General features: G+C 36.2%; 1 protein-coding gene across 1 annotated transcript in view; it reads left to right on the top strand.

The window, feature by feature from the left end:
• Positions 1–16,358, top strand: part of OXCT1 (3-oxoacid CoA-transferase 1) — an 83,343-nt gene that overhangs the window by 27,524 nt on the left and 39,461 nt on the right. Inside the window, exon 7 of the mRNA XM_066339379.1 lies at positions 1,127–1,187. Coding sequence (XP_066195476.1) covers positions 1,127–1,187 — 61 coding nt within the window. The remainder of the gene's footprint in view (positions 1–1,126; positions 1,188–16,358) is intronic.

Below are 16,358 nucleotides of genomic sequence, written 5' to 3'. Positions count from 1 at the left end.
TGGTGTCGGGCTTTGTCCACGCGGTGGCAGCAGCGCCCCGAGGCTCGGAGCGGCTGCGGCGCCCAGGGAAGGAGGGAGAGGGGAGAGCACCTTGCAGGTCGGCTGTTGGACTCCATCGTCTTAGAGAATTTTCCCAGCTTGAATGATTCTGTGAGTCTGTGAAATAAGGATGGTCAGGGGGAAAAATGCTTCTGTGGAAAAACGGTGTGGGAAAGGAGGTCTTACCTTGAAACCTAGTTTCATGGATTTTGATGAAAAATTTTCAAGAATTCTGCTTTTTAATAGAGAAAGACCATGAAAAGCCAGCAGTGGAACACCACTTAAACTTTCATAGTACTTCTTAATTATTAAACGTACCACACAGTTTTTTGGGGGGTTTCTGAAAAATATGTAGAGCGGCTGACACAGGTCACTTGTTTCCCCTGTGCCTGTTAGGATCTTAGTGCAGTTCCCAACGCAGTATACATAGGTTCCCAACAGTCAAGTGTTGCTGTTATTCTCTAGGAGTTCTATTTCCTTGGTACAGAAATGCTTTGTGGGAATGCTTAAGGTGAATGCTAGAGTCTTACATTAAGTGCCGAAACTTACATAGGGGTTTTGTTTATTTATTATCTATTTATTTATTTATTTATGTTTAATTAAGAGAATTGGATTGCATTTACTACTGGGTAAAGTGCTATCCCAAGTCCTAGTCTGAGTTAGGAAAGCGTACTTTAGAGATTGTTAGGCTTGGTGCTGGTCCCCTGTGGAGATTAATTTCATTCTTTGTGCAGTGAAATAAAGGCATTGTACAAAGTCCAGCTTGCTGCTGCTTTTGGATCCAATAAATGAAGATATCAGTAACATACCTAATTTCAATTAAACAGTGTGCTGATTAAAAGTAAAAGAGCTGTGATAAATATTTTCTAATGTAGAAAATATAATTTCATTTCAGATGCATCTTGTGTAATTCCATAATACTTTTTTCTCTCTTGTACTTTTTTTTTAATTAGTTCTCCAGGTATTTGGCAAAAATCTTTGTGATGCGTAAAATACAGACATTCCTCTATTGGCTTACCTCTGAACAGTCTTTCATTGTACTGTTGCGGCCTTTAATATTTATTAATTTTCGTTTTGTTTTTTTCAGGAAAACTGCAAGAAACTTCAACCAACCTATGTGCAAAGCTGCAAAGACAACTGTAGTAGAGGTAGGAAATTGAAAAATATTAAGCCCTATACTGATACAGTCAACATACCCCTTTATCTTACATGGTGTTCTGGAGACAGGCTGGGGGGATTACAGATCACTGCAGGATTTCAAATCAGGGACAGTGGTCTAACCTCTCTCCTTAGATTGCCTTCTCCTGACACTATGCTCTGCTTTGGTGATTAATTCCTTTGTTGCTGTACATCTGATGCTGACTAGGACTTCATGTTCGCTGTGATCAGCCTTTGAAAGGGAAACAAAGCAAGAGTCTTCAGATTTGTTAAATAAAGTAATGTGTGGATGAAAGAGAAAAAGAGGCTTAGGGTGGGCTTGAGAAGATTCACATAAGACTTTATGCAAAACTTCTTGAAAATAAAATCAAGTATGTAACAACATAGATTAGGCAAACTATAGAGCTACCACAATTGGTGTCTCTAAAATTCAATAAATTACATAAATAGCAGTCCATAGTGAGATACAGATATTTTTCTGTGTCTTGAGAAAGAGGATGGACTAGATGATCTAGAATTTTCTTCCAATCTTTTTGCCGTTTTTCTTTGTCTGAAATGATAATATTTAAAAACATGAAGCAGCCTACACTAGAAAAATATTGGTGCCTGGAGAGTTGCTAAAGCATAGTAATATATAAAAGATAGGCTGCTCTATTAGGGTTTTTTTGACTCTGGTAAATTTTTTAATATGCCTAATAAAAGCTAAATACAGTTTGGCAGTAAGATCAAGACAAACTCTTCTAGACTATTTCTACTAAATGGTTTATAGAAGAGGCTTTCATTTCTTCAGGGTTTTTTGTTTATTTTGTTTGGGGGTTGGCTTTGGGGTTTGTTTGTTTGTAAGATGTTATTTGGAAAATATATTTGTTATATAAGCATCTCTGGATAATACATTTGGGAACTTCAGTTATTTCTATGTGCCTTACAGAACTATCACAAAAATACGATGGTATTTGCCACATGACTTACAATAAGAATACAGCAAAACATTTTCATGTTTTGTTTTTAAGAAAGGTTTCAAGTATTTTTCTCTTTAAAAATTAAATAAAGAATTTTTCCTTCTAGATACTTGTCCTTCACACCTTGTTCAGTCTGGCATTTAAAGAATTTAAGTAGATCAAAGCCTTCCACCTACATTCCATCTCATTCTCTCTTTCTGCTCTTCTATCCATGTATGATAGGGTAGAATTTTCTTGTCAGTGAGCAACTGATGCAACATCGTTTTTGCTGTAATTCCATTTATCAGTTGCTAGTAGATCTGTATACTGTGTCCATTTTGAGTCTTACTGCATTTTCAATACCATTTATAAAACTCTAAATCTTTTGCAAAATGTATTATTAATATTACTTCACAATTCTGTTTTTTTGTGGACAAATTAGATGAAGATGCAAACCCAGAGATTTAGGACAAATACTTTGAACCATCCTTGACTTAACATCTAAATGCCATTCTTTCAAAGTGGAATTCAGAATGCTGTGTTTGGGTTTAAGAGTTAAAACCCAGGGAATCAGAAAGAGGTACCTCTATATGGTGTCTAGTACATCTTTTGTACTGAGCACTATAAGCTGTCTTAGCTCATCAATAGGGAACTGAGGCAACTAAAAATTTGAGTTTTGCCTAACTCCTTAGTTAATGTTGTTCAAGGCTGAAGATTGAAATTCTCAATCCCATTTACAGGGATTTGTTTAGGGTAATAATTCACATACTGTCTTGGCAGCAGTGATTTCTAAATTCTGGTGTTTTTTTTCCTGGCTCTGTTTCTGTTTTTCACTGACCGAACATTTAATTGAATTTAAGCAGACAGTTTTAGTCTCTGAGAGTAGAGATTTGAAGCCAACCCCACTCCTTTTCATCAAAATAGCTACAGGTCAGGCTTGCCTTCAAAGATAAAGTGATTAACTGGGGTTTTCAGGATTGTTTCCCACTTTTCTGAGATTTACTTTAGTTTCTGATCATTGATAGAAGTATGGAGTGGCATTTGGCATAGTAAGATACTAATAAAAATACTGGAAATAAAAACTACTGGAAATCCAATCTCAATGTATCTGTGAACTTGTTGAAAATAGGAAGTTAACTGGAGATCAATTACATTTGTTAACGTGTCTTGCTAAGTTAACCTGAGGAGCTGTGAAATCTGGCATGCATACACAATGGAAGACTTTTTTTCTTTACTTAATGCTGCTGTTCTCTAGTTTTAGTCTGTGTGGTGTTTTACATACTCTTATCTGAAGTACAGACTGACACTTAATAATTGTAACCATTCAGAGGCAGAGAAATTTTGTGGATGTGAAGGATAAGAGAAAAAAAAAAAAAGATGAGATAAAAATCTCTCACTTCTCAAACTCACAGACTGATAGCTATTGTTTGCTTAAAAATTGTCCTGAATTGTGAGAAGCGAGAATGACTGTGCATAGAGGGATCTGAAGAAGGAGGAAAGTCAGACTTTCCCAAACCTGTTATGTTTGGGACACACAGTGAAGAATTACTGATTTTTAAAATCAGATTAAGTTTTCAGCCTTGTTTATTTTGAATGAGGAAATGGTCATAAGTAGCCATTCAGTACTCATTTTGGGTTCAGAAACACATTGATTGTAAGCTTCTAATGAAATGCAACAAGTGCTTACTGCACAAAATCTGCACAAATTTTTTGAACTCTTGTATGCATCTCTTTTGTCTACATGAGAGGGAGTAGAACCTGCTATGAAGATAATAAGGATGGGTTATCCGAGGAACAGATAACTGTCTGTAGAAATCTAACTTTGCCAAGTCTAATGGAATTTCTAATTTGAAGGTGACCCATTATTAAAGGTCAAAATCAAATTTTCAGCTGAATTGCATGATTCCTGTTATTTGGAAGTCAACCTTTACAGAGACAAATACTAAATAATGTTATTTTGGAGTTATACATAAAGGCGAAGTGATGCAGGGAGTTCATCTCCTCACTTCAGCTTGCATAAGTTAAGCATGCAAGTCAGACCTGTAGCTTTGTTTGAACCTGAGCTCTCAAGCACACACTCAGCCTGAGGCTTTCAGGTTTTTTTCAGATCTATAAACACTTTCCTGCTCCTGTAGCAAAGATTGGACAGTTGAGAAATTGGCTGATACAAAAGAAACTCAATGGTCAGAAGTTACATACAAGCCACGAGCCCTTGTAAAGATTAAAAGGAAGAGCATAGCATGTGAAGAAATTTGAGAGGTTGTGTGGTGGTACTGATGTGGTAACACTTCCAACACCATTCAGTGATGGTCAAGCTGAATTGAGGAGGTGTCACTGCTTACAGGACCCTCAACAGAGCCATTGAATTTTGTGATAGGAAATGAACTGCGAGGCAGCTAGGAGTTGCAGTGAGGCCTCTTGGATATGTGCCTAGACTCCTAGAGCAAGGGCCATGGTAACAGGGTGCTTCTTAAATGTGCATCTTCCTGTAGAGATGCCTCTGAGCAGAGCCCCACTGGGGCTTTTGGTCATGACACCTCTTTTTTGTAGGGAATTGGGGCTACTCGAGGCCACAGGAGAAAACATGGTGTGACCTTGCCAGATCGGTGTCATGACAGCATGGGAAAAGGTGATATAGGCTTGGGCTCTAGCTTTCTGCCGCAGAAGAGTACATAAATGTCTGTAACATGTCCCAAATGACCCTGAGCTCTTATTTGTTTTCTTGTTAATCTCTGCTGTGAGACCTAGTGAAGGTTTTTCCCTGGTGAAGTGGTTTGAGATCTCAGCCACTGCTGCCATGAAAGTGTTTGGTAGTGGTAATGGTCAATATGTTTAGAAATATTTATTGACTGGCTGTTTGAATATCCAGTTTGAATAATTTCCTTGTTCAGATCACAGAAGATGGCTAAATATATCTCCCTGGGTAAATAGCATTTACACCTCAAATAATATCAAGAGAGGGAAAAAAAGAGAGTGTACTTTCTCATAAAAATGCATTAAATAAAAATCATTAAGGCCTGCATTTTATCTCTGGTTGCCTAGTAACAACACAGTCACATCAGTGAGCACCATTTTCTCAGGTACAATGAACTATGTGTCACTAAGGGACAGAATCAGACTGAAATAAGCTATTTGTATCCTGTTATCTGTGCTAAATCATGACATTTGGTTTTATTGAGGAAACTGGAAATGAACTGGTTTTGTGTGTGTATGTCTATTCCTCCAAATGCTTTAACTGGCAAAACTTTGCTCAAAACATCTCTGTTCTGAGGAATTCTTCAGGATTTTTACATAGTGACAGTTTACTATAAAAAGCCTGTAAGTACCAATTTAAAGTGAAACAATCATCTAATAGAATCTTTTTGTCACCTGGATGCTCCAGCCTTGAACTCCAAAGTGACCCCTGCTAGAGGATGGCTTTGGGACAGGCAGAGACTTTACATTAATGTGTGTTTCTGTGAAACCTCAGATCAGGATGAAGGACATAGAATCGGAGTCCTTCTGTGCAAATGCTGTAGCCACTGAGCTTTTGTTTTTGCTGTAGCTTTTGTTGGTATTACTTAATTGCTCACTCATGAGTCTGTGTGTGCTTAGGCAGTGGCTGTGAGGGTGTGTCTCATGGATCTACGGCAGGGGAAAGGCTTTTTTTTGAGAATTGTATTTGTTACAGGATGGACACTGAACTTCTTAGACCTGCCATAGTACCAGCTGCTTTTGGCACAAGTGGTAGAATTCTAGTTGCCATAGTATGCTTATATAATGCATTTTTATATATGTATATGTATAGTAAGTATAGAAAACTTTGTATCTTAAATATGTAGATGGTTAGTTGGGGCTTTCGACTGCACAAGTATATTTACATGCCTAGGCCTTGGCTAAATCCTGAGTCAGAGATACCTATGGATCTGAATTTAGATAACCCAAATATAGTGTATAGACATTAAAATAACTTTATCCAGAGGGTCTTACTTGAAAGATTTGACTGAACCCTTACGGGAGAGCAACTTTGAAATATAAGCTTATGATTCTTAGAAAGTATAGAAGGGAAAGAAGAAATTAGGTTAGGGAAAGACTGCATTAATGAGCTTGAGAATAAAATTTTCCAACATGTAGGAAGTATTGGAAGAGCAGTAGGAGTTTGACCTTGATCAGCATTGTAGTCTCAAACACAGGAAAGAAACATGATGGAAAGTGAGAACTTAGGTCAGATGTCTGAATCTAAGCATTACAAAGCCAAAGCAAACCAAAAAGCTTTCTTCTAAGAAATATCCAGCCCAGAAAAAAAATAAAGATTACTTGAAAGTAGCAGGAAATCTTTTTAAGAATATATATATAGTGGACTGGGAGACAAAGAATACTTCACTACTCAATGAAGGGACTAAAATTGTCAGTGCAGATTACAACAAAGGCTGAAGTGTTTAATGCTTTTTCTCATACAGTACTGAGCAAAGTTAGCATCGAGTTTGGTGGCTATAATGATGCCAGTCAGAAAGTTAGGGAGCACATCAGAGAAGGATTGGAGTTGAAATTCAGGGACTACTAGTATTGTTTTGGAAAAGCAGCTCCTAGAAACATTTTCATACCATTGCCACAATTATTTTAGTTTCCTGAAAAGAATGCCACCCCAAGACTTGAATACACTTTTCTTGGTTTTATTTCCCTTCATTGTATCTGATTCCTTGCTTCTGTGTGTGCATGTGCTTATGAAAAACAGAATAGAAAACCAAAGCATTTCTATGGCTGTGATGCAGACCACCTTAAAATTATTAGAAAAGTACTGGAATATAAGTAGTACTGGGCTAGAAGAGAGTTCATATGGTAGTTCTTGTCGTATTTAGTTAACATGCTTCTGATCCATAGTTTGATTATTGGGGTGTCCTCTGCCAGGCCAGGAGTTGGACTTGATGACCCTAATGGGTCCTTTCCAACACAACATATTCCATTCTGTGACTCTGTTCTATTCTGTGATTTTTCAGGGGAATAAACTTCTTTAATAGTTAATTTTGCTATCTGGGGGTTGTTGATGTTTTTTGTTTGGATGGGAGTTTTTGTTGTTTTTTTTTTACTGTTGTCCTTCTATTTCCTGGTTGTTGTTCTTGTTTGGTTTTTTTGTTGTTTGTTTGTTTTTCCCTACACTTTCTTTTCTTTCACATATAACATCTAATTAAATGGCTTCAGATTTGGCAACTTCATTGCTCACATAGTGAATATTAAGTAGTTAAAATTCATGGCAGATGAAATTGTTGCTGACAGCTGTTCAGGTAGTTTTACCTACTCATAATATACTGCTGGAAGATTTCAATTTGTTTTTTTTTTTAACTGTCTCTTTTCTTTTATTACTTTCTAAATGATACTTTCTTGAGCGCATATCATGAGTTTTCTCAGCATTCAGCTTTATAAGTTCATTGCAGATGTGAATATATTCTTCAAGGAAAAAAATTCCATTTATCTTTGTCGTATATGTTAAGAACAAAAATGACATTGAAAAAGAACAAGAAAAAGCAAGCTCATCATTGATCAGTAGATACTGCAGATTGTCAGGAAGTCCGTGTGCTGGAGAAACTGATGGAGAGCCTCTAGTTGCTCCTAAAACTGAATTCAGAGGGATTTTCATAACATTTTATAGAAAGCCTCATAGACTGTACATTTGAAGTTTATTTCACTAATAGTACTCATGTCTTCTGTCATGAGATTTTGAAAATTAAATTTACAATACTCTAAATTTAACTTTTCAGCTCTGGTTTGTGTATAAGATGTGTAAATCAATCAATGACTTACCTGACATTGCATTTAAAATCATGCATTATTATATAACACTGAAAAGATGGGAGTTTTAGGCATGATTCTAGGAATTTACAAGCATATATCCTGGTATCTTAAAGCATGAATTTGTTTTCTGCACTATTAATATCTCTGATGAAGATTTTTAGTATAGAATGAGAAAGATTTAACATCCAAACTAAAAAATCTTTTAAAAAATTACCTTCTGACATGAAGCAAATGTATCTTTGCAGGTGAGCAATATATGAGATTTGAAAAGCTGCAGCCTCGTAACTGTTGCTGGAGTGGAATTTTTTCAGTAATTGAATTAGTAGCTCAGATTTTAGCAGCATCCTTTTAGCTCTTGTAGCATCCCTCCCCTGCAAATGTGATTGAATTACTCAGTAAAAAAAGTGAATATTTAAAGAGAAGGAATAGATTGAGATACCAAGATTGATTTGACTTAAATCATGCTGATTTTGGTAAATCATGCAGACAATGGTGAAAGAATGAACAAGGACATCGAAGTAGTTTTCCTTTTCTGCGTCCCAAACAGTTTCCTAGTCTTCTTTTTTGTTTGTTTGTTTTCTTGTTTTGTTCTGTTCCCAAAACTTTTTTAAATTCTGTTACAAAGAACTCGCACTGAGGATATGTGAGAAAGTGTGTAGAAATGCACTCCCATTTTATATTCCCATGAATTAGATACTCAGATCCTTAGTTTTCTACCTCTGATTCGTCTGGAGAAGGCAGTAACTAAACAGATCTTAAAGCAGCTTCACATTTGAACATATATTGCCTGTTCTGTTTTATTATAGAGATGCAAGCACACCTCCTTACTGTTAACTTTTGGAATAAGTCAAATGTTTTTTTTTTCAGTTTTCTTCATGTTGAAAGGAGTGGAGAAAGGCAAAAAGCATGAGCAGATTACCTCAGTTGGTCAGAGCATGGTGCTGGTAATGCCAAAGTTGTTGGTTTGATCCCCATATGGGTCACTTACTTATGAGTTTCGTTCCATGATACTTGTGGGTCCCTTCGAATTCAGATGATACTGTGAAATAATCCTAATTAGAATGAGGGATGTATGTAGACAACTGGCTGTGTAAACAGTGGGATAAGGAGCACTTGTGCTCAAGACAATGTTTCAGCATTTCTAGTGAATCTTGTTAGGCTATGATAAGCCAAAAATTCCCTTTTTATAGTTTGAAGGACTGATTCAAATTTTTGTGCCATATTCCAATAATAATCAAGTTCTTTTATAAAACACTTTTTTCTTGGTGTTTTTTTCCCTGGGGTTTAATTTCCATATATGTCTATTGCTGTCTTTTCCAGGCAGATTTAGAAAGGATAATGATTAAGTGCAAGAAAACTTTAATTCTTCTTAAAAATTGTTACTGACAATCTCTTTATACCCACATTTCTGTGGTCTGTTGAAAGTGTTTAAGCCACATCAATTTTCTTTCTTTCAAACTTTTCCTTTAAAGGTACCCTGACTACCTTGTTCCTCAAAACTGTGGAGAGATTTATTTATCTTGAATATTTTGGGGGTTTGGGATATCTGCTATGATTCTGAAGGTGAAATGGACCATACTAATTCCTTGTTGAGAAACAAAGTGGTAGCACATCAAATATTTTTCAGAACTTTTTGTAAATTACCACTGTCTCTAAGGAGCATCTGAAATAAGGAGAACTAACAGATGTATGCATAGAACATACCATTTTGAGATGAAATTACCTTTTATTTACCTTTATTGCAATACCTTTGAAATACCTATTGAAATACCTGCAGGATTTCTTTTTCTTACCGGAGAGAACCAGCAACCTAATTGGCTACAAACCAGCTGCTAATACATTGTTTTACTGTCACTACCTTGCTATGTATCTTCTGCTGAGCATGTTCTGGTCTGATCCTTAGTTAGAGATATTCCTTGAATCTGAGGGATGGTTTGTTGCACTTGGATAGACTGTAAAGTACAAAAATCACCTCCTGGATAGTGCAATTGTGCAATTAAATCTCTGTTGTTTTGTTGCTTGGTTTTTTTATTTTTTTTAATTTTCATTTTATTTTTCTACTTTTCACTTCAGTATTTAAATTCCATTTAGTTAATTTTTGAGAGTAAAGTTTAAATTTATCTCCTGACCTTTAAGTTACATTTCTTGGAATGCGTAGGATATGAGAAGTCTTCTAGTCTCTTTTCATTTGTCATTTCTCTGATGTGAGTAAGAAAATAAAATCCTTTGTTGAGATTATGTTTTGGGTTTTTTGTGTGTTTAATTATTGCTGGTAAAATGTGAACAATTTTCATTTAAAAAGTCAGTTGTTTATTATTGCCTTCTAATAAGTTCAAAGGCTTTCAATCTAAAGCAATTTGAAATTAAGTAACAGAATTCAGCAATAATGTATTTAAAGCAAGGTATGTTTTGTTTGCAAAAATGTTAAATTATATTCCAGTGGAGATAATATTCTTAGCAGCTATTTTGTTCTGGAGTGGAAGCATTTGGGATGTGATCAATCCCGTTATTCAGCACAGTACGGATTAAACAGGATTTTCTGCTATGAACTGCTTTTTTTTCTGCTATTAACTTAGCAAATGAAGACTATATTCACTAGCTATGGGAGTTTTGTTTGTTGTCTTCTGGCTCTTCTCCCATTATTTAATTCTATGTTTAAAAATAATTACATCATGTAATCTAAATAAACTTTTTTTTCCAAATTTCCATATCCAGATGTGAGGAGATGATTCAGTATAAATCACACATGGATGGTTATGTTTTATTTTGTGTTAAGAACCTAGGTATTGAATACAAATTGGATTCTTTATCACCTCATTTCATCAAGAAAGCAGAAGTCACAAAATGTGATCACAGCCAGCAGGAGTTCACTGATGACTTATATCAGAGCAACCACAGGGTTTCAGAAGGAATCACTCCCTAGGTGTGCCTGCTCTAGGAAGCTGGTTTGATTGGTAATGCTGGGGCTGCTGGACTGCTGGATCTTAAAGTAATCTCTCATGCTTTCAATTCAGGTAATTTTACCTTAAAATAATAGGGTAAAATCCAAAGGAATGAATTCAAAGAGATATGAAACAACTATCTTCACTTTCACTTTTTAGTGGATACAGAATTATATAGACATACTAATGCAAGTCATCAAACAAGTAAGTCCATCAATTTAATGGAGGAACTTCTTTGAGCAATGCTGGTATCTTCAGACTTCGAACATATTCCTGAAACTTAAGACTATTGTGTATGCTTGCTGTGCTAATATGTGACTAGCTTAAAAATTTCTGAAGTGTAGTTCTATGTATATGGTAGAACCTCCTCAGAGACTGGTGGTTACATTTTTCATATTCTTCCGTGCATGCACACAGCTTTACATATACATAATTTTTGCAGATAATCAAGTATGCATCCTCTTTTCTTTGTGGTATTTATCCTGGAGCTGTTGTGTGTGAGTACCTAGAGCAGGTAATATACTGCTCTCTGTTTTCTCCTCTGCTGTCAGCATGGAGGAAGATGTCAAATGTGTGGAATGGAAAGGGGCCATTGAAGAAAACAGGCAGCAGGTGCAGAGAAGTGTGAAAGGAGATTATGCCTGAGGCAACTACAAGTGGAGGTGGTAATTCAGGAGATTTAGAACAGAGAAAACAAAAGTGAATTGAGTATATTCTAGCAGGGGCTTCTGATTTAGGAGGATCTGTAGCCACGTGACAAAAAATCTGGAGACAAATGTAGGAGATTTATGTCAGTTTTGCTTTCCTAATCATCAGATACAACCTACTGGCAACAGATTTCACTGCTTTTCTCTGTGGTGATGATAGAGGATAACAATCTACTAGAAAGAAAGAAAACACCTAAAAGTACATAAGATCTTCAACAGCATGAACCAGACAAATAAAGAGCTGATGTGTGCTGTTCCTGTATGGCACAGAGAAGGGAGCACACAGTGAAATTACAGGAGGTAATAAGAAATGTTTTTCAGAGTAGTTAAATTTAAGAAATGCATCAGTAGAGTCTCTTGAGTTCTAAGAAAACAATTAGTTCCTGGCTCATCAGAAGCTATGAAGAAGGTGGTGTATATCCAGCCTCTGACTGAGGACATCCTTCCTGCAACTGACACAACGCTAGCAGCTGGGAGACTATAACCAGAAGTACCACACTGCCTTTTGAGATCCTGTTGATAAGAAAAAGGACTATTTGGCTAAGTGGATCTGCAGTGTGGTTCCAGAGTATGCACATTGTGTGAAAGGTTCTCAAACAAGTATGAAATTCACAGGTTTTTACTGTTCCCTGCCCCACAGTATGCTTATGAAAACATGTATTTGAAGTCTGATGTGACCATTATGTGATAATTGTTGAACAAGATGTACCTTTATAAGGCTGTTTGGTAGTTGCTTGATTTTAAAGTTATAAAAGTCTCTTTCAGGATGGATATTGACTGGCTGTCATTCCATTACTGTCAGATTTTGACAGGAGTAGAAATTTCATGGTCTGTCTGAACTTATAAAAGGAAAGAACTGAACTTAGAAGATCCTCTGTTTTATCTCCCTGCTTGCAGAATTCAGTAATATGCTGCTTTGCTTTTTCTGTAATTAAGAAAGTTTGTATAGTGTGTTTTTAATTTCTAGTGAACTGTTTTCAGAGTGTATTTCATAGTTTTAAAATATCAAAGCTTTTTGTGAAAATCAGTCTAAACATATAATATTAACTTTTTTCCCCCTCCTGTTTGCCATTAAACATAATGAATGGTGATCTTGAATGCAGACACATAGAATTTATTCTTATAGCCCTTAGGTATTTTAAGTTTTTTAATTTTAAGATTTTAAAAATGTTATAATGAATGTGACATTCTGACTTTTACAGTAGTGAACTGAAAATGTGTAATGATGAGTTTTTCTTGAGCATCTAAGTGGCTAAATTTTATTTCATTCCTCTTGTTGTTTTGGACATTTAACCAATTGTAATGTTTTATTTTACTTACGTTTTGCTAGGAATGATCATTATTTCAGTTTGAAGAACTGAAGTGACCTAAGATAATTAAAATAGTGATAGATTTAATAAAGTTAGTGTAAAAATAAGCTACTTAAAAGTGCATAGGTTTGTTAGGCTCTGATTCTCCTCCCTCTGTTTCTTTCATGTGCACATTTTTGATTTTTTTTTCTGCAATAAGAAATTATATTGAAATTTCTAGTTATATTCTAGTTATGAAAACTGAGATTTAAAACTAAACCAGCTGAAAACATTTAACATTTCATAAAATACATAATTAGGCTGCAGAAAAACATATAAAGAGCATACGCGAATCAAAGGCCTTTTTATTTTTGACTGTTTTGGCATAAATAGTTTGTCACTGTTATTTTCTTACAAATTTTGGTAAGGAACCATAGTTTTTCATTTTTCTAACTAGAAATCAATAACTATCGAGGTTCCCTTTTTCTCTCTGGAAGCCTTCAGAAATTCTGAAATTAAACTAGAAGAATAGCTGAATTTCTGTAAGGAAAGGAATTGAGATTGCTTTACAAAGGAAAAGTAAATCTAAATTAGAGAAGGAAGTGATATTGTGAAGCAAATGACCACTGCCTCGTTGAGTGCTGATACCACATGGAATGGCAGAAGGCTCTTGTGAATCATAGTGGAGAACAGCTTTTATGTTCTGCGTGTACTTAGAGATAAACTAGTGTTCAGAAAGGACTGAATTAATTCATCCTCCTTCCATTGTCAGCAATCAGAGAAGATTTGCAAGAAAGCTGTCCCCAGGAAAAAAACTCCAATAGTGCAAAACTCTTGAAACAATTGAAAGGATTTTTGAGTCAGTCTTCAGAGCCTTCCTGAAGAGGGAAGTCAGCCCTCATGGTCTCCTGCAGCTACTTTTAACAAATATATAAATATTTTCTGTCTTTTTGCATGTTGATGAGGATTTAAGATGAATGCATGTGATCAGGGCCATCTTAAAGGTGCCAGAGGATTTTGACTTTCTAACTAGAAAGAGTACAGGACGTGGTCTGCCCTGATTATCCCTCTCTATGCTTTGCCAGACGTGGTGTCTCTTGGGTGGGATGACACATAATGATTTTTGATGTTTACAAAGATTCTTCTGTACATTACAAAATAAAGCCTGAGGCGGGGTGAGTACAGAAATGAAAGAACAGAAGCATAGGTAAAATGAGAGCAGAGCAGGAGAAAAACTCACACATATCCTTTGAATTATTAATGTGGATATACTCCTGCCTTTCTCTTTGAGGCTTCGGTGTTGCCGAGCCGACTCATAAAGAAATAGGAAACCTGAAAGGGAAGTTAATATGCTCATTGATGGGACTATTAAATTTGCAATATCATTCTTGTCTAGGAAGATACTCAGGCATTGCCTTGTGGTGGCCACAGGCACTAAGGTGCTGATTCCCATAGCTGTAAGATTTCCTGGTGTCACTTCAGCTGGCACAACTTCATCTCTGGCAGTGCTGATGGCAGGCAGCCCATGTATGGTGCCTCATCATCCAGTTCCCTGGGTGAGAGGGCTGGAGCACTCAGATGTGTTTGTACTTCCTCTGTGTGAATTCTCCCTTTTTCTTGATTCTTTCACTTGCAGAACTGGAAGACTGTTAGTTTTTCATGCATCACATGCAAACTCTTAATCCTTTTTCAAAATTCCTCTTTACTGCTGTGGAGATATTTGGACATATTTAATTTTTAGTTACATTTGATGCTTATTCCACATAATGGTAGAACATGGAAAGGTGTTCCAGTTGTTGGGGATCCTTAGGCTTGTCTGAAATCCCTAGGACAAAATACAGTTTGCAGTGTTATGTTCATTTAGGATGATGTTTGGAAATAATAGAGGAAAAGCTATCAGGCTGACTGCTGTGTCCCAAGAGGCAAAATACAAACCAATTAGCAGAATGGCATGACTGATAACAAAATCCAACAATTTATTGTTGGATGAATAATTTATTCTGTGTATTCCATGGGGGAAGAGGCTCAGTGTGTCAAAGTTTTCTGACAGCATAATTCTGTTTGAGTTTGTTGAATTGTGCCAAGATTTTGGTTTTATAATCTCAGCTGCTCCAGCAAATAAATGTAGTTATTCTGCAAGAAAGTTCAAATCAGGAGCAATTAGTATTCCCCAGGCCTAGTTTTTCATCTGATAAGTGAAGATAAATTTAATTAGAAAGGGTGAATTTGGGAATTCTACTGGTAGCAAGCAAATAATCTGCTTGCCTGTTGCTTCATTGGAAAAGCTTGTCTCCTGCTTCTCCTCCCTTTTGAGGATGTTCTGACAATAGTCACTGCATGAAAAGTGCAGTGTTTCAGCTGTGAGCTTCAGGATTTTTTTTTTACCCTGTGTTTGACCTGGTTTCCATATTAATCTTAAAATGAGTGTATAAATTTAGAAAGTGAGATGAATGAAAATGTAGCACTTTTTCATGAATACTCAAATCAGAATTTTCAAGATACTGAATTGATTGCCTCTCCTTATCTTGTGGGTAAGGGCTTTCTGGTTGTGGGGCTCTACTGTCCATGAGCACTGAGCCTGGTGTTGCTGTAGCTGTTACTGCCTTTTGCTTAGGATGTTTGCCTTGCAGATTTCACAACCCCTCTGTCTCTTTAACCCAGGGCTTTTTTTTAGGGATCATTTGAACCTGTGATCCTGTGATCTTTAGGGTATTTTTTAAATTTTTCTTCTCCTTCTCCTGCTTTTTAGGTGGGTTGGTTGGTTTCTTTGTTTATTGTCACATTTCAAGGCACAGTAGGAAAGTAATTGTCTATCACATGTACTATAGATTTTAGTATTGATCATATTGTCCAGTAGGATGTCAAATTGAGTTTTAAACTCTTCAATGTTGCTTCACTGGTGGCAGCTGTGAAGAGATTTACCTTTACCATACCTTGGTCTTGTTTTGGGGTTAGGCTTCGGACATTCCTAAGAGTGCAACGTATCCCTGGTGATAAAGCAGTTCGGAAACTGTCTTTTAATCTTTGAGTGCATTGGTATGTCCTGTGTAGTAGATTGTTGTATGTTATCTTTGACTGTTGCTCTAACATTATATGTTTTCTCTGTGATTGGATACAACTGCAAACAACACTAACATTAGTGCCTGTTTTGTGGCAGAATGAGATATGCTCTGTGTATCTCTGACTTGCTGTGAAAGCACCATCCGTGGCTGAGAGTCTGTGGGGCAGATACCTGTCTATAGCAGGGGGTCTAACTAGATCACTCTCAAATCAGGGCTGGAAAGAAAGAAACCCCTATTGTCTGTGGTCATCCTGATGGATGACATTTCAAATCTACTGTGTATGGATGAGTGTCATTTTCGGCTGAGAAACATCTCTGTTTCACTAACTATAAAGACTTCTAGATCTTAGTATTTTATCTTCTTTCTTGCAAGCCATTATTACTGTTGAAATGTTTTCTATTTTTGTTTTGGGTACACTATGTAAAACTTTTGATTCACTTTCTGTGTTTTTATC

This window comes from Sylvia atricapilla, chromosome Z, assembly GCF_009819655.1.
Source record: "Sylvia atricapilla isolate bSylAtr1 chromosome Z, bSylAtr1.pri, whole genome shotgun sequence".
In the NCBI taxonomy this organism is placed as follows: Eukaryota; Metazoa; Chordata; class Aves; order Passeriformes; family Sylviidae; genus Sylvia; species Sylvia atricapilla.
Note: the sequence above shows the minus strand (reverse complement) of the source record. Positions and strands in the feature narration are given on the sequence as shown.